Source organism: Pleuronectes platessa, chromosome 12 (assembly GCF_947347685.1).
Source record: "Pleuronectes platessa chromosome 12, fPlePla1.1, whole genome shotgun sequence".
NCBI classification, from domain to species: Eukaryota; Metazoa; Chordata; class Actinopteri; order Pleuronectiformes; family Pleuronectidae; genus Pleuronectes; species Pleuronectes platessa.
In genome coordinates, this window is record NC_070637.1 from 2,601,929 (window position 1) to 2,619,973 (window position 18,045).

Below are 18,045 nucleotides of genomic sequence, written 5' to 3' on the forward strand. Positions count from 1 at the left end.
CTACACCCTAACTTTTGCACGGTACTGTATACAGTTATATAAAAAACACAAAACATGTTTATATTACCAAAATCACAATAGACTTATAATTCTGTATAAAACATTGTTTTAAACAACAAAATACAAATTCATCTGGTTAGTGCATAAGGAGATTTTGGTCCCCTCCCAATCTTCATGACTTCAGCCTTGCGTCATACACTTTGAGTTGTGCTGGATTAAGAAACATTTTTCTTTCCATCTGTCAGATTTGACGGTTCTACTTTGATGACATCAAAGCAATCCTCCCAGAGCCACAACCTGCCCCATCCTCACCTTGACACTTCTTTGTATCCAGGTAAAGTACAGTTGTGTGTTTTTTTTATTGATTATCCTATTTATACCAGAGCTACCTTGCCAAATTACTCATTTAAAACTGTTTTGAAGTGTAGAAAGAAATTTATCTGAGAAAAAGCCAATTCCATGAATTATAAGTTTTTGGTTTGCATTATCTTTTTTTAAATGTTTTTAAAATATTTGACCTCTTCACAAATTCTACAAATTTAGTATCGGCATGGTCTGTAGGCATATTTCCTCATCACTCCCCCATTATATTATTGAAACCTTGTGATGAAGTCAGAGCCTAGTAGCCAAACTAATTTATGATCTGTTGCTGTAATAGATATTTCAAATGTTTTTAGCACTATGTCTTTAACACGCTGAACATGCTTTTGAAGCTAAATGATTGAGCTTGAATCCGTAACTGTACAACTATAATTTATTCACAACGAATTTATAATAAAAATATTTTTTTAGTAGATTATTTATGAGATGTTGAATGACACGCTGAATACAACAGTAACTTGCACAGACACATACTGACATTACACTGTGAATACATTATAGATATTTATATGAAAATGGGGAACCTAAAACTTGAGATACTTTGCTGGCTGGTTTATCACACATGACACTTTTGAGGTTGTCTAGTTTCTGTGTGCATGTGCATGTGTGGTTAGACTGTCGTTTCTCTAGATACAGGCTGGGGGATGGCTGGTGATTGTAATCATGCAGCTCACTCAACTCAGAAACATTATTTCCTGCTGGACTCACTCTCACTGAAACCAGCTTCATGAAGCAAGACAACGGAGCCACAACAATTTAAGGGACATATTTATAATGACAATCACTTTTTTTTTTTGTTAGTTTCATTGTGAGGAATAAAGTCAAATGATTTATGAGAAGATGGCGCCCACTTGGTTCATGGCTGTGGGCATTTTATTAATCGTATTTCAGGTAAGATTTCCAGCTGCGGCTGGGATTGTTTCTTTTGATGTCCACCCATTTCCGTTATGTAAAACAAATGAACTGTATAAATAGATGGACGACAAGAGTGCAGTCCAGTAGTGAAGCCAAAGCATCTTCATTAGGTGGCCATGAAACCGCAGACTGTCTTAAGTCTTAAGCACACGTCAAATAAATGTTTTTGAGTGTGGATTTTTCTGGTATCTTTGGCTTTAATATATATATATATATTTGGTGACTGATTACACATTTTCCATGATTGGATTGACACTATGGTTTTCCCTTCTAGGCCTCAGCTTTAGAGAGCACAGAGGAGCCAAAATGTGTACCAGGATTCAAGTCAGATGTGTTGATCTTCAGAGTGACCAGAAAGCACCTGGGGCCGGGTACAAGGCTGGGCAGAGGTGAGAACCATCCAGGAAGCTGCTCTCAGACGCGGGGCTCTGAATGAAACTTGAGTGTTTATTTCTTTCCTACATTCATTGTCCGTATGATTGGATATCGTTTTTTGTCTGTGCATTTAAGGAAGAACATTTTATTTCAGAGAATTCAGATAAACATTCCAAGTAAGGGGCAGGCGGATGATATATGATAACTAGATGAACTGGTTTATGTGATTTCAGGCTTGGCTGTACGGGGATGATCATGAGATTTTCCAACGAGTTGTAACTACCTTTAGGTCAAGGGTTCATAGATAAGTCAGATTTAGAGGTTGCTGCAACCCCTCCACCTCTGCCTGTGCTTTGAGAAATATGAGTCATAATATGGGTGGGGGGCGCTGCTTCATTTAAAACTACATTTTCACCAATTTGCAAATAGGTTTCAGTTAGACATATTAAATCGATCGGTTGGTCCATTATCACATCATTAATATGTAGGCTTTTTGGATTGAGTGGCCGGATATTTAATAAAATGTTCTTCTTCTTTAAAAAAAAATTAATTTTAGCCTTTGATTTAATTAATTTAGGTTTCTATAGGATAGTGTGAGGGATATTGTGAGGGTGACTGCTCTAATAGAAGTGCAGAGAAGCGTGTAAGACTGCAACTCTGCCTCCTGGTCTCAACTCTGTATTGTCATGGTGTGGACTACTGTACTATCCCTAACAACCAACCCCCCATGAAAATGTTGTCATATTTCTAGATATGAGAGCCGCTCCAACCAAAGTTGGATGAATGTAATCTCTCCTAATCAGACCAGGTTTTCCCTGAAACTTGTGTGGCTATACATGTCATCCCTGGTCATATAAGGCGGGGGTCCAGAGTTTAAAATCAAGGAGTCCGACATTGTCTTTGCATGTGTACACACCGATTCAATATAGATTTTTGTAACTTTCGACTGACATAGTCAGTCTTTTTCAGCCTCTCCCTCTTGTATATGCAACCTCGGAATCCACTCTTAAGATATCCAGTCAGCTAACCATCCTGGGTCACGTCAGTCCTGTGAACTGTGGCTGGTTCATATGCTGTAACTGAAAATGTAACAGATTATAGAACTGTTGTGACTCTAGGAGGCTGATGTGGCAGCTATCATCTCTTATTTTATGAACTGAAATGACCCTTTTGTACAAGTTGTTTTTACATGATTTCTTCAAAGTAGACATTTATCATACATCATGCAGCCCTAATTGAACCATTTATGACAAGCTACCTCTTCCACATGATATTTAGCTTAGTGTGTGTGAGTGTTTTTAATCCAGTGAATAATACTTTGTCATGAACTGAAAATTTGCTGATTTATTTCTCTGTATGCGCTAATTGTTTCTTGTGTTCAATCCCAGTGGGCTTTAATGACTGCACACACCGCACAAGATTTCCTTTCATCAGTAATGACAGACGTTTCATCGTACATCCAGATGGGATATTGATGGTGAGCAGACTTTGACAGACTCGATGCCAAAAAATGCTTTCTAATGCTTCACCCTATATGAGTTAAAATAAATGCCACAGTTGGTTAGGTAGTAAAATAGAGTATAAGAAGGTGTTGACATTTTAAGTATATATTTTCCTGCATGTAAAATAAATGCTTGTTTTATTCCCAGGGCTTTCTATTTGGGAAACCAAACGGACTGAAATACAATTATTGGGTTTCAGCCAGATCTTCAAAATGAAAATCAGCTTTGACTCTTAGACAGCTCAATTATGAGGGATATCATACATAATATGACTCACGTGAACTCCAGGATCCACATCTATTCCCTTTGTTTAAACATCCAGCATTGCTAAACGTTTTGTCCCTTCTACATCCTCAGTAAATATTGACGGGATCCAGCGTTGAATATCATCAAACTGTCCCAGTATGCCTTATTTGTCATGTACAGTTTTCACAAGTAAAAAAGTTAAAGCGTGCCCAACTTCTCTGAGGATTTTTTTCCCATCCAGGTAAAGAGAATGGTTGCTCTTCTTGAAGGACACCAGGACTTCTTTATCCACTCCTGGGACTTGCACGGCCAAAAAATTACTGTTCCAGTCACAGTCGTGCACTATGGGCATCTCCATGGACAAAATGATGGGCATCACCATGGACATCCCGAGCAAAATGTTGAGCATCACATCGGAGAGCACAGTCACCACAACAATCAGCACCACTTGAATGAAGTTGACTCTGCTAATGAAACAGAGGTATGATTAAAGGCCCTGTTGGAGGGGAATAAAGAAAACCGGAAACTCATAATATAATTTATTTATTTAAAAATAAAATTAATTTCAAAATAACAAGTTTGATAGAATATATTGTTTTCAATTCCAACATGCACCAAGGAAAAAGGCTCTGCACTTTTTTCCTCAACAAACACTGCCCTTCTGTGGCCACATTAGATTGAGAACAAGCTGTGTGCTCATAGGATCTCAATGTAAAATATCCTTCTTTTGCCACACAGACTCAGTATTTCAGTAAAATCTGTAATATAAATTTTATGGCATGTACTTAATTATTTGTTTAATGTAGTGCCTACATGTTAATACCTATTGTCAAAACCCTGGAATGGGGTACACTTTGGACAGTAACAGGTTCATGATGATCGGAGCTAAAGCTTTTAAGCTAATGTGGATGCCGGCTCTCGGATTCAAGCATTTCTTTAGAGATTGTCTAATAAACCCTGTACTAATTAAAATGTATGCACATTTTTATAGAATGCAACCACCCCAGAGGTGCCTGTTCTGAAATTCCCCAAGTCTGGTGATGGATTGAAGAGGAGGAAGAGAGACTGGGTTATTCCTGCCATTAATGTTGCTGAAAATCACAGAGGACCCTATCCCTTTAAAGTATCTCAGGTAAGGTGAACAATTTGCACAATCAAATGTCAAATGCAAAAATATTTTAATAACAATGGTTGCAGAAAAATAGATGTTTCCTTGTAATAATGATAACAACGTTCTTTGGTGCACCATGGCTGATGTGATTTAACAAGGTTGAGATCACAAGGTAACTTACTTGATCAGAATGTAGAATATGGTAGCCAAGCCAGTCTTGTTTTTCTAGCCCAGAAATTTTAAAGCAGCAAACTTCAAAGAACTTAGCGCTTCTTCTTTGCTAAATGTAAATGGTTTTGCAATGTATTAACTATGGTTACATTCAGTCAGAATTGTATAACTGACACCTGTTGTGTTTTGACCAGATCCGTTCTGATAAAGATGATGTGAAGATGATATATTACAGCATCACTGGTCCAGGAGCTGATGAGCCTCCCTACGGCCTTTTCACAATGGACAGGATCACTGGTAGTTTGTATCTGACACAGCCTCTAGACAGAGAGAAGGTGGACAAGTACACGGTAAGCAGCCTCTTTGATGTTAGTTTTATATCTACACTTTTTGTCTAACATTGTGTTTTTCTTTTCACTTTCATTTTATGCTTACTTCCTAGTACAGTGAAGTGCATTCATCTACACTCAATAGCCCTTAATAGAACATGTACAAGTGAACCAAAAACTCATTATAGACCTTTTGCGATCAATTTGTGGTGAGTTAAGATCAGGATATTGCTATGAAACCATTTCTAAAGCTGACTCATCCCAGGACCGTAGGGATCTCATTAGTTGTGAGACAGAAGAGGTTTGGAACCAAAGGTCTCTTCTAGAGCTGCATGTCCAGTCAAGTTCACTAACCATGGTGGGCTGAGACAGGGAGATGGAAAACCAATGTATATATTTCAGTGGCTCATTTTGGTGCCTGAGCTATGTACTGAAATAGTTATCCTGCTTAGAGGTAACATTAACATCACTCCACGTGCCTCTGGTGCCAGCACAATCTACATGGCTTTGGCAGCACTTAATGTCAACCTACAGTTATCTAGTAGCTACCTCAAACTGAAGTAGACTAAACTACAAAATACCTGAAGATAAACTGTCTAAAGTATGTTTATATTTTATGCGAAAGGATTCTGACGCTAGGACATGCAGCAAATGTGCGAATAAGCCGGAGAGCCGAGAGCAACTGTAGTCCCAGGAGCAACAGCTTATAGAGTTGGTGGTCTGTTTTTTATGATCCACCAGAAAATTAGAGGAGAAGAAGGAAGACAAAATAATTGTCTGGTTCCTCCTGACCGTGAAAAAGATACTTTTGAAAGCCCCAGTCTGAACCATCTGCATGCCGAAGTGTCCTTGGGCAAGATGCTGAACCCCGAATGGCCCCCCATAGAATAACAAAAGTGCTGCAAGTAGATGCACTGTATGAATGTGTGTGTGAATGTGAAACTGTAATGTAAAGCGCTTTGAGTGGTCATCAAGACTAGAAAAGCGCTATATAAATACAAATCCATTTACCATTTACCTTGAAGATGTTCCTTGAAGAAAACCTGCTTCAGAGTGAACACAACCTAAGATTGACATGACTGTTAAACTCCCAGTGGGACAATGATTTTAATCATAATGCCAAGACAAAGCTGGAGAGTCTTCAGGACAGTTCGTGTTGCATTAAACACACATTATACAGTGTCATCCAGACTTAAACACCATAGAAACTCTGTATAGGCTTGAAGCTCAGATACCAAACAAGAAGACTTGAAGCTGTAACTGCTGCTAAAGGAACCTCTACAAAGTACTGAACTCGGGGTCTGAATACTTCGGTAAAAGTGAGGTTGATTCTGAAACCAAGTCAGTATGGGTTATAAATTGTAGACAATGGAAAAAAAATGGGAACTTGGTCCATTTTTGAAAATAATATCTTAAATACTATGTGTGGAAAAAAAATTCTGAATACTCAGATCACTATATGCAATCGAGTAGTAAGAAACAGGCAGTAAAGCCTACCTGCATTTGGGTTGACACATCAACTGCTTTTCTTAAAAAAATGTCATAAATTACCAATAATCAAAATGCCTTCTGGAGATGTCTTGTAAACAAAGTTACTTATGTTCTCCCTCTTAATGCATTTGAAAAGTCTTCTTTTAAATGTATTTTACAGTGGTGTCAAGTTTACTTGCTACTAGTATTTCTCACAGCCTACTGAGTGTAAAACTCATGGCTGGAATATACCTCACATCCCCTGAATAAAATCATCTACATGAATTATTTTAACATGTGTTGTATTATGATACGAATGTGTCTGTTCGCAGTTTGCAGCACATGCCGAGGCAGAGGGGTCACGAAATGCCGACGAGCCGATGGATATTGTAGTGAATGTAATAGACCAGAATGACAACAAACCTGCTTTTTTTCAAGATACATTTCTGGGAGAAGTTCCTGAATCATCACCAACAGGTACAGTGAGATACTTTCATTTATGATTGGATAAATAAGTTACATTTAACAGAGAAGAGCTGGCAGTTATACTCTGTGCCAGCACTGATATTTTTGTGGTCTTCTCACTTCAATTATTCACTGATTCAGGTTTCTTATAGCCGTACATTATATTTAAAATGGGAGAATAAAAGGGTGGCAAATGGAAAATCTCCAGAATGTAACCTATTAATAATTTGAAATTAAGCATACATGTTAAAAATTAGCAGATCAGTGTTTGTGGGTTGAGATGTTGAGTAGAGTCCAGAAAAATGGGGAAGAATGATTCTGCATAATATAGAAGATGTAAAATTGTTCACTTTGTGACACCTCTGTACTTAAATTCACATTTCTGAAATCTCCTTTTTGCAGGATTTGAGGTGATAAATGTCGTGGCCACAGATATCGACGAGCCGGAAAATCCAAATTCGATTGTTCGTTATCGTATTCTGACCCAGGATCCAGAGTTTCCCAGTGGCCCACTGTTTGCGATCAACCCAGTCACTGGAGCAATCAGAGTCAATGCCCGTGGGCTAGACAGAGAGGTGAAGATTTTAAAATGTACTGTATTAGCATTTTAATTCAACTGTGCTAGCATTCATCATTTTAGATATGTTAGATTATTATGAAGCCTCTGTTGATCTTGTAGTCACTTTACCAATTATAAGAGCTGTCTGTCATTGGCTGCCGGATTGGGCTGTAAAGATGAACTGAATCCATATTTGGGAATCAATATTTAAGACGCATATGATTCCACTGATGAAACTACAGATTCTGGGTTTCCAGGAGAAGTTGTTTAACAAGTGTGGAACACAAAACAAAGTCTGTTTTGCAGGTATTTGGACAATGGACACAGCAATGAGATTAGTATTACCTTTTCATCACTATGTGAGGCCTGGTATAGATTTAGTGTCTTATGATCAGAGAGTGATAGCAGAGTTTTTTAAATGTCCATTTGATGAGTTACATTAATTGTATGTCTCCACAACAGAAACACCCAAAGCACACTCTGGTGATAGAGGCAGCAGACATGGAGGGAGAAGGGTTGACTGTAACTGCAAGAGTAATCATCACTGTATCAGACAGCAATGACAACCCTCCAGCTTTCACTCAGTCCACTGTAAGTAAAACTGACAAACAGTTCAATCACAGCTCTGCAAGGATGTCCACTTGTCACCAAGCAGTGTGCTCTTTTTCTTTTGACTTCTGTCTGAAATACAGTACAGTGTTATAAAAATGATTAGAAAATCTGCAGCCATCATGCAGACATGTCGTACAAGTACAACAATCTTTACAATCACAGGAGAACAGAGCTGATCATAATCATTTTGAGTGATGAGCAACAAACAATTATTGTTTTTCATTTTATCGGATTTCAGTTTAGGTTCTGAATGTCTACGACATGATTGGATAGTAATTATTTGTCATTTACACTTTTCACATGTGACAACAAATCAAACTGAAATTCAGATATTGATGTAGGAGGGTATCTTTAAGAAATAAACTTTTATGTCAGGGAACTATACTTTTGTCAACATATCCCTTGCTTTCTCACAGTATGATGCAACGGTACCAGAGAATAGAGTGGACGCTCTGGTCATTACGATGGCAGTAACAGATGGTGATGAGCCACATTCACCAGCCTGGAACGCCAAATTCAAGATTGTTGATGGTGATCCTGGAGGCCTGTTCACAATCACAACAGGAAGTAACAAACAGGAAGGGATCATTACTACTGCCAAGGTAGGACCAAATGCATGAATTCTCAAACAAGCTCAAACAAGATTAGAGATATCAGTGAACATTTTTATTCGGAAAACTACACCTATACTAGGTAGTTCCTCCCTCAACTCCACAAGATTATAGAAACTTTCCATAGAAATTCTGTTGAGTCTTTATGCTCAGTGTGGATCACGGTTGGGTTGATCCCTGGCTCCTCCAGTATGCATGCCTCTTTGGGGGGAGACACTCTACCCTAAATTACCCTGATGGAGTGTGAATGCTCGGTGATAGTGTGTAGCTAATTTGCATGAAGACGCACTAAATGAATGTGGGAGAATTTGATGAATTTGTATGATTTATAGAATAAAGCACGAGTGGTCGTTAAGACTAAAAAAGCATAAAAAAGCATTTAAATATACATGTTCTCTTCTGTGACCTGTTGCTGTAATGAAGTAGCAGTGTTCAAGTGGCTTACTCTTTTAGAACAAGATTGTGTTGTACAGCAGAACAAGATGTAACATCGTTATCTGATAAATCAATGTACTGTTTCCTCCATCCAACCAGGGTCTTGACTTTGACATGATCAGCAAGCACACTCTGTTGGTTGCAGTGGAGAATGACATCCCATTTGCTACTCCACTGCCTACTGCCACAGCCACAGTGGTGGTGAACGTGCAGGATGTCAACGAAGCTCCAGTCTTTGAACCAGTTGAAAAGTTTGTGTCCAAACGGGAGAACCTTCCAGTTGACAGTGACGTGGTGCAGTACATTGCTTCTGACCCGGACATTGCATGCAAACAGACAGTCATGTAAGAGAAAGCTGATGAAAATTACATCATGTTACTTTGAACATTTATCAAAACACATTAATCCCTGCTGCAGAAAATAAGACACTAGAGTTTAAAACGCTGTTCACACTAGTTTCATGTGGGATTGAAATATATACGATGTGAGAAGTCCAGCTCGATTACACAAGAAGATGTACAATTAGTTTTTCTAAATAAACTGCTAGAAAAGATGGAATGTAGCTTTGTCTTATCTGATAAATAATCGCTTAATCAAAAAACAATTGCCAGATTAATCGATTATCAAAATAGTTGTTGGTTGCAGCCCTTGACTGGATACTGGTGTACAGCAATTACAGCATGACCTGTAGAAAACACTCATGTACATCTCATCATGTATCAAATAAATTAGATAATTGATCATCGTCCCACAGTCCCAGTTCACATCAGTGACACTCGCATGTCTGACAGAGTTCCTTTTCAGACTTCTTCAATCTAGTGGCTGTTGATATCAAGTACATCATCTTTACGTGATGTAAACACATAGAAGACGCTCACTATACTGTGTTGAATTCAGTATTGTTAAATTGACCAGTTGTTTGAATGTCCCATTGTGAAGCTTGTTTTTGTGATAAGCTTCACAGAAATTGACCTCACATCATTTCTCTGACTGTCCAGGTATAAAATAATCAGCGACCCTGCAGGCTGGCTGAACGTGGCCAAGGACACAGGCCTGATCAAGGTGAAAGGGATCATGGACAGAGAGTCACACTTTGTCAAGGACAGCAAATACACAGCACTCATTGGTGCATACGACAATGGTAGGTGTGACATTAAGCCTGATAATCACTTCAGAAGAAGTTGTCTAACTGTAGACTTGAGTATACATTTTATTCTGCTCACCTTGTGTTTTTGTTCTCACCAGATGAAGTCCCGGCCACAGGAACTGGTACTCTGATTATACAGCTTGAAGACGTCAATGACAATGCACCCATAATTGAGGAACGTACAATAAAGGTGTGTTTCATTTCCCAGATGCTGAACAGTTGTCATGTGTTTGAGCATTTAATTGATCTGGAAATTCAAATATTTCAATATTACATTTTGTGTTTTCTCAGGTGTGTAACAAGGAATCTGCTCCTCAGCTGCTTTCAGTAACAGATAAAGATGGACCTGGCTTTGCTGCTCCATACAGTGTCTCTTTACAGGGCATGTCCAAGAACAACTGGACCGCTCGGAGGAATGATTCCAGTATGTGCACTGATACAGGCTTGTTGTTTTACATTTAAAAAAAATAAAAAATCCCACAAATGTAACTTTTCTAACATGTGTCAGGGCTTTTGGTGCTGTTCTATTTCAGTTAACGAAAAGTAAAAAAATCTGATAAGTATATAGAATTCTTCCTCCCAGTCTGTGTACCACACAGCTCCTAAATTTGCAATGTAGCAGGTTTGTTATGGTAAATGTGTACTTTAAAGCAATTGTCGGAACAAAATGAGCGCGGCTTTGGAAATGAATCGGGAGTTAGATTAAATTACAGATTCCTGAGATATATATATATATATATATTGACATAGAATAATGCAGGGGATATAAACTATTCTTTCTTCTCATTTCTTCTTTGTTGCAGAAACGGGCATCGTACTTAATTTAGCCACTGAGCTGGAAAGTGGAGAATACACTGTGGTCCTGAGGCTTAGAGACAACGATGGCATGGAGCAGGACAACACCGTCCAGGCCACCGTGTGTGACTGCACAGGAAAGATTGTGTCCTGTTCAGGGACAATTGAGGTTGGAACAAGCCTGCCCATGATTTTTGGAATATTGGGAGGCATCTTGTGGCTGCTCAGTGAGTCTTTGATTGTAGTTCAATTTAAAAATATTCATATGGAAGTCCCAGGGATGAACTTTAGCCTTTAACTCAAAGAACAGTCATGTAGCTTTGCATCTCAACCTGCAGCTGTTTGATTTTAGTGCAGATAATTTGTTTTGTATGACATAGGAGAAGCTCTGCCTGTTTCAGTAATCTGAAAACTGCTGGAGAGTTTTAGCATAAATTATATTTCTGTATACAAATTACGTAAAGTTTGCTTTTAATTTGGACATCAAAACTGTGCATACGTTGGTGAGATAAATAACCACAAGACGTGTGGAACCAAACATGTTGGATGAGAGATGAAATGTTTCACTGAATCACCCAATGAAGCCTCCATAATAGGCTTTGGTTTGACTCACACTGACTGCATTGATTCTGATGACACAATAGTTACTAAAAACATATGGACCTATTTTTGTGTACAATGGCGCACAGAACGTGATTGTGCGCCCTTGGCATTTTGGTGACAGGATACTTGGCGCATGTTGAAACAGGAAGAGATTGAGATGTACTGGGTGTGTTGGCGATGAGGATTGACTTAACCAATCAGACATTGTTTTAAACTTCCCTTATCCTACCCTTTAAGGAGAGTGCACACTGCTTAACAGACTGAGGGCTGTCATAAGGTACATCTGTAAACTATCTATCCCCCATTCCAAATACATATTTAGTTTCATAGGATAAATCTACTTAAATGGACGGTCTGGTTATCCCGCCGTACATCCCACCCAGTACATCAATATCAGTAACTGCTAATTGAAAAGAAATGAAGAGCGATGCAGTCCATGCTACTATGAGCACGTTGCTCCTACGTTTATTATTCCATCTATGCAGTGGTACTCTCAACCCTTTATGTACACTTTCCTTTCTCGGCTCACAAGTGGTTACCTAATCCTGTAGGTGTGTTGGATTAACCTGTATGCTCTGTGTTCAGTGCTGCTACTGCTGCAAGTGTTGCTGCTGCGGCTGATGTTTGCGAGACGGAGAGGATAGAAGCTTCTCATGAATCTTATGTAAGTTCATTCAGGAAGACTGTACTCTCCCTGCCGTTTCTAATCACTTGAGTGTGGGTGTTTTCAGTAATCCAATAAGATTTTGTCATCGTCTTAATCAGCCAGTAATTATGTTGCTGTCAGGCTTTAGATGATCACCTTTCAAATGCTACTTGCTGTCATTTCAGTGATTTGCTGCGATTGTCCTCATCCCCAATTGTCTGCAGTCTCCATATTGAGCAGCTGAGTCTACATTTCATCTCATTCAAATCTTCTACCCATCTCCATTCTCTTCCAACCATCAACCACCACCAGTGTCTACACTGAGTATACTATACTCAGCTTCACACACTTTCTATCATGATGAAATCCTGAGCTTCCTGACATCACTTCCCCTTTTTTTGGGCACAGCAATACAATTTTATATTCTATCTGAATTAAATGATAAATAGTGTATTTTCTAGTCTTGATGACCACACAGCTCTTTACAGTACAGTTTTACATTCACCCATTCACACACACATGCGTACAGTGCATCTATTAGCAGCACTTTGTTGCTCTATGAGGGGCAATTTGGGGTTTAGCATCTTGCCCAAGGGCACTTTAGCATGCAGATGAGAAAGACTGGGGATTGAACTGCCGACCTTTAGGTTGGAGGACGACCACTCACCTAGGTGAGGTTGTACTTTAAACTAAAGGTAGCACATTAAAAGGTGAGGATCGATTTCTAAATTGCAAATCAACACAGCAGTGATAAAGGTCGGGAGATAATTCAACTTTGTCCCTTTTATCATCACTGAAATTCCTAAGTCTAAGCATTTACAGGTGCTAATTGTGTCCTGCAATATCCACAAATGATGCCATTTGAGTCAGCATCCGTTGGGTCTGAAAACTAGTAAAGAACTCAAAGGATATGGAGTTAACAAGAAGTGAGTTTCTAAACTCTATAAGCAGCATAACCCACCATCATCTCTGACCTTATGTTTCAGTGTCTGTACAAAACAACAGTTAGGAGAGGTTGTCCATATGCACCAGCAAAATAGTGCATGATGTAACATCATGAACTTTGGACAGGATTTGACAGTAAAGAGATATGAAAAAGATCTGTGGTTTAGCTATATTGATTTTTAAGTCTGACAATGTTTCAGTACAGTGCTGAATCTTACAAGTAAACAAGCTGGATCTTTTCACAATAGAGATCCCCCCTTCCTTCCTGGGTTGTATGGGCAGTAGCTCCTGGAAGGTACTGTACATGTGAACAGTACAGCTTCTAGTACTGCTTGTTAAGTCTTCAGGTTGTGTAACGCCACTGGAGGGAATGACGGTGGTGGACAGTACTTTCATCAGTCCAAAGCCTGATGACTCATATCATTTTTCTCATCAACCCATTCAGTGGCAATGAATGCAATCCCAATGACAGTGAATCATGTGAATTTTTGTTTCAATACTCATTTATTCAGGGTTTTCAAGATTGAAGATATCATCTTAAGCTATGGGGAGCTAAGCTATTTTTAAACTTCTCTAACATTTGATAGGCAGCAGCTTCAACTGCTGTATCATCAGAATGTCAAGTTCGCAAAAAAGAGGAAATACACAGGACCATATCTATTTCTGCTTTCAGTAGTGAAGTGCAAAGTATACGCACATATATGGCATATATACACACGCATTTCTCAATCAGCATAGAGTATATCCACTTCAAAATTGCCTGTGGTTCATTAGTGTCCTGCAATACATATTTGTCCTAGCACAGTGAAAACATCACCTGCTTTACTCTGCCTCTGATTTGTAAGCTGGCCTGCATTCGTTTTTTTGCAAATGTAAAGTTCATACAGAGTATTCTCACCTTGAGTCTTCAATCCACGTATCTGCCATACTAATCCCAGCATACAGACAAATTCTGGAGTTTTGTACATAAATTCTGGCCAGGGGAGGCTGTCTTAGCAGAAGGCTTGAGCTGGAGGAGCACATACGCTGCATCCAGAAGCATAACTCAAAGTATTAGGAAATAATCTGTCACTTCAGTGCCAGTGAAGCAAAACAGAATTATGCAACAAGAATAACTGTCTTCAAAGACAGCAGATGCTTATGGAAGAGCATCCAGGTCATTACAACCTATTGAGTACAAACATAATATCACACTGTTCAGTCTCCATGAAACAAAATTATCTGTGCAAGAATGAACAGGTTCATTTAAGCTGATATAAGTATGTACATGTTGATTAGTTGAGTCATGAGCATTGTGTGATTCAGGCTAATTCAGGCTCCATAAATCCTCTTCCTTTTTAAAGCACTTCTTGGACACATTTGACTGAGGGTAAAACACCAGCTTGTAGTTTCCACCTGTTATAACCTCCCTCTATGCCAGAGCCCTCTGCTGTCAACAGCCTCTTCACGTCACATTCACCTGACCGAGGCCTCCGAAATGTTTTTATTAATTGACTTTTGACATTGCACAAATGCATTATTGCTTTTGACATAAGTGAGAACTTGATAAAGAAATTGTTTGTGATATTTTTGTTTTAAGATGTTGCCCTCTTATACATTTAGTAATGTGTTCTATAAATAAAAAAACGTTATTATTATGATGTTTATTTTTATCCAGTGCAGAGTTCTGGTCACTGAAAACTTATTTTTTTCTTTTAAATATTACAGTTAGTTTATGTCTAGATGGTAAAAGGATAAATTAGATACATTAAACAAAATAAAGGAGAGTATGTAAATATAAAGTAAATTTAAATGTTTTAATGCTCCTTTAACTATTTTCTTTCCTATTACTCAGAATCATAAGAGCAGAACACAATTTTTTTAAATATTAAATAAGTAATTATGTAATGAATAATCACATTTATACAGTAAATATTAGGCGAGAGAAGACTGAGGAGGCTGCAGCGAAGCTTTGGGAGAGAATCACCAAGGAAGATACAAAGCATTTGCTGAGGTGTTTGAGTCAAAGACTTCACACAGTCACTGACTGTAAAGGAGCTTCCACTAAATATTGAAATACTTTAAACACCAGAAGAGCTGATGATAAAAAAAGTTGTAAGTCGTATGTCGTATGACGTAAGTTCTTTCTACATTGTTTTCAACCTACTGGGACTTCCCACTAGCATCATTTTATTTCATATGCTGAAGCAAAAAATGTGTAACTGTCCAAACACTTGGCCGTCATTGTAAAATAAGTTAATAGAAATACAACATTTATAGTAAATAAATCTATTTTTGCAGTATTTAGGGAGGTAGAGTTATTTATTGGTCTTTTAAATCTGTGTGCGAACTGGGCCAGACCTAGTTACAGTGTGATTAACTCACAACATTTACCTTTTCTAAAACGCCAAATGTATGTCCCCAGATAGCAGGTTACACCTACCAGGTCTCTTACAACTATATACAGTATACACCCAAAAACTACATCCCTGTACACTATCACTTTGATGACAATTTATAAATGATTCAATCAAAATATATATCAATCAATCAACCAGGAGGAACACATTTTCCATGCAACTCATCAGAGCACACAAAGGGGTGTTTTGTATTTCAGTATTGTCCACAAGAGGACAGCACACAATTGTCCTGATGAGTTTTCGTGAGGTGAGAGGGAGCTTCTTCCTTCTTCAACACAAAGTCACGTCATCAGTCTCAGTGACAATCCACTTCATATTGCGAGGCCCATGGGTTGGCTTCTCGATAGCAAATGATAACAGCGGATCATCTTTCACATTGTTTCTGGTTGACACTTTGGTTGTGCATCTGTTAATTACTCTGGTATGAATGTGAATGTGAATTTAAATGGTTGCTTGTCTGTGTGTGTTGGCCTTGTGATTGACTGCTGTCTTTTCGCTAAATATCAGCTGGATTGAAAGAAACCATAGCTCCAGTCCCCCTGCGAAATTAAGACATACTGGACGTATGAATAGATCGATTGTGACAATTGGAGTTAAGTCAAAATAAAGTTTATGTTAAAAACAAATAAAAATGTATGATTTGCATACTCTTCCATTCCAAGGGTCCCATTTGATTGTTGGTTGGTTGCCCTTAACCTTCACTTTCAACTTGACTTTCCCTTCATTTACTGCCCCACATACAAATATCTACTCAGTCTCTGACATGCACCGTGCTTTCTCTCATCAGTCCAATTTGGAAAGTGACAACTAAGAACTTTCTTTTTGCTATCCTCAGATCAAGCAGGATTTGACTTTATCATAGTGAACCCAAGCTGGGGTTTAAACCTAGCTGTTATGCGCCACTAAACTGAACCAGATCTGCGACCGTGTAAGGAATAAAATATGCTTCTTCTTATTCTACTTCTCACGTTTTCCAGTGCAGTTTATATGTACATTCTGGACCAATAACCCACAACTAAGTATCATCTTAGCATTCCACGTAATTCACAGTTGGTGTAGGTCAGTTATCCACTGAGCCACCCTTCCTGATTGAGCTACACTGTCTCCTACTCTAGCTGGGTCTGTGCTGAAGTCTAGAGAGGCCATGAGAACTTCACGTCACTGAAGGGGGACCTCAGGCAGCCCAGCACCTCCCCCACAGAGAGGAGCTTCCTGGTTCCTGCTGCCAGGGGCTTTCTGGACCTTCGGGATTTGCCCTCACCAAGTCAGCTGTCCTGAAGGGAGGAGGATACATATTTGTTAATTTGTATCTAGATATATGGCAACTGCATTTTTGTAATAAACCACATTTACTAAACGATGACTCTTACATGTCTTTCATTGTAATCTGGATTTCATTTTGTTTAGTTAATGTCCGACATCATTCTGTAATAATGTCCTGTGTAGTACATACAGGATGCTCAACATGTTTATATCATATATATATATAGTAAATGGTTTTGTGTTTATATATCGCTTTTCTAGTCTTGATGACCACTCATAGCTCTTTACAGTACAGTTTTAGATTCACCCATTCACACACACATTCATACAATGCATCTATTAGCAGCACTTTTATGTTCTATGAGGGGTTCAGCATCTTGCCCAAGGACACTTCAGCATGCAGATGCCCCTCAGCCACATATATGTATATACATATATATTGTCTTATCAACCACTCAAAGTGCTTTACAGTACAAGAACCATTCATAAACATTTATACAGTATTTCCACATGCAAATTTAGCTGTGTGAGAAAGTCAGCATTTTATATAAATGCTCCAAACAGGCAGCCAAGTCGCACAGTAATTCAAAATCATGAAAGCAAGGTAAGGCAGTTTAAGATGGCCACCATGAAGTGCAGCAACAACAGTTGGATGTTTCATCTCTCTCGTCTTCATTTAACCAACTGCTGACACCCAATAAAAGTTGTAAAATGGCCTCCAACACAAAAAACTGTAGAAGGGACTATCAAAGATATATTTGTAATTGAGCATTGATGATTGGTTCCCACTTGCTATATAAGCCTTTATCTGGAACACCAACATCAGTTGTTTTTTATTTTATGGTACATTGAACCACCAAATCTAGTTAGTAGACATGATTTTGTTTTGTTTTTGCCCATGGTAAATAGATGGACTTTCATGCTCAAGTAATTCCACCTACACAGATTTAATTTCGCCATGTGCCATATTTAGGTTGTCTCAAGAAGAATATATATATATATATATATATATATATATATATAGTGATGTTATTATTTATGTTAAAAGATTAAACATCATATTTA

At 38.4% G+C, this 18,045-nt stretch overlaps 2 protein-coding genes across 10 annotated transcripts in view; one reads left to right on the top strand and one right to left on the bottom strand.

Annotated features, from left to right (window-relative positions):
- The first annotated feature begins 245 nt into the window (after positions 1-245).
- Positions 246-14,955, top strand: LOC128453346 (cadherin-1). Of its 4 annotated transcripts, none has more exons than XM_053436180.1 (18): positions 246-334; positions 1,012-1,272; positions 1,571-1,685; positions 3,060-3,148; positions 3,661-3,900; positions 4,411-4,551; positions 4,896-5,051; positions 6,833-6,977; positions 7,368-7,540; positions 7,987-8,115; positions 8,553-8,738; positions 9,282-9,526; positions 10,181-10,323; positions 10,428-10,519; positions 10,621-10,753; positions 11,133-11,351; positions 12,313-12,391; positions 12,559-14,955. In XM_053436180.1, the coding sequence occupies exons 2-17, from the start codon at positions 1,207-1,209 to the stop codon at positions 12,369-12,371; spliced, it is 2,331 nt and encodes a 776-aa protein (XP_053292155.1). In that variant the 5' UTR covers positions 246-334; positions 1,012-1,206; the 3' UTR covers positions 12,372-12,391; positions 12,559-14,955. The 4 variants fall into 4 exon arrangements, with proteins under 4 accessions (XP_053292155.1, XP_053292156.1, XP_053292158.1 ...); XM_053436181.1 differs by having other exon boundaries at positions 1,183-1,272; XM_053436183.1 differs by lacking the exon at positions 1,012-1,272.
- rasgrp3 (RAS guanyl releasing protein 3 (calcium and DAG-regulated)) overlaps positions 12,881-18,045 on the bottom strand; it is a 41,347-nt gene continuing 36,182 nt past the window's right edge. For all 6 annotated transcript variants that reach the window (XM_053436187.1, XM_053436188.1, XM_053436189.1 and 3 more), the window contains one exon: positions 12,881-16,991. In XM_053436187.1, coding sequence (XP_053292162.1) covers positions 16,983-16,991 — 9 coding nt within the window. In that variant the 3' untranslated portion in view covers positions 12,881-16,982. The remainder of the gene's footprint in view (positions 16,992-18,045) is intronic.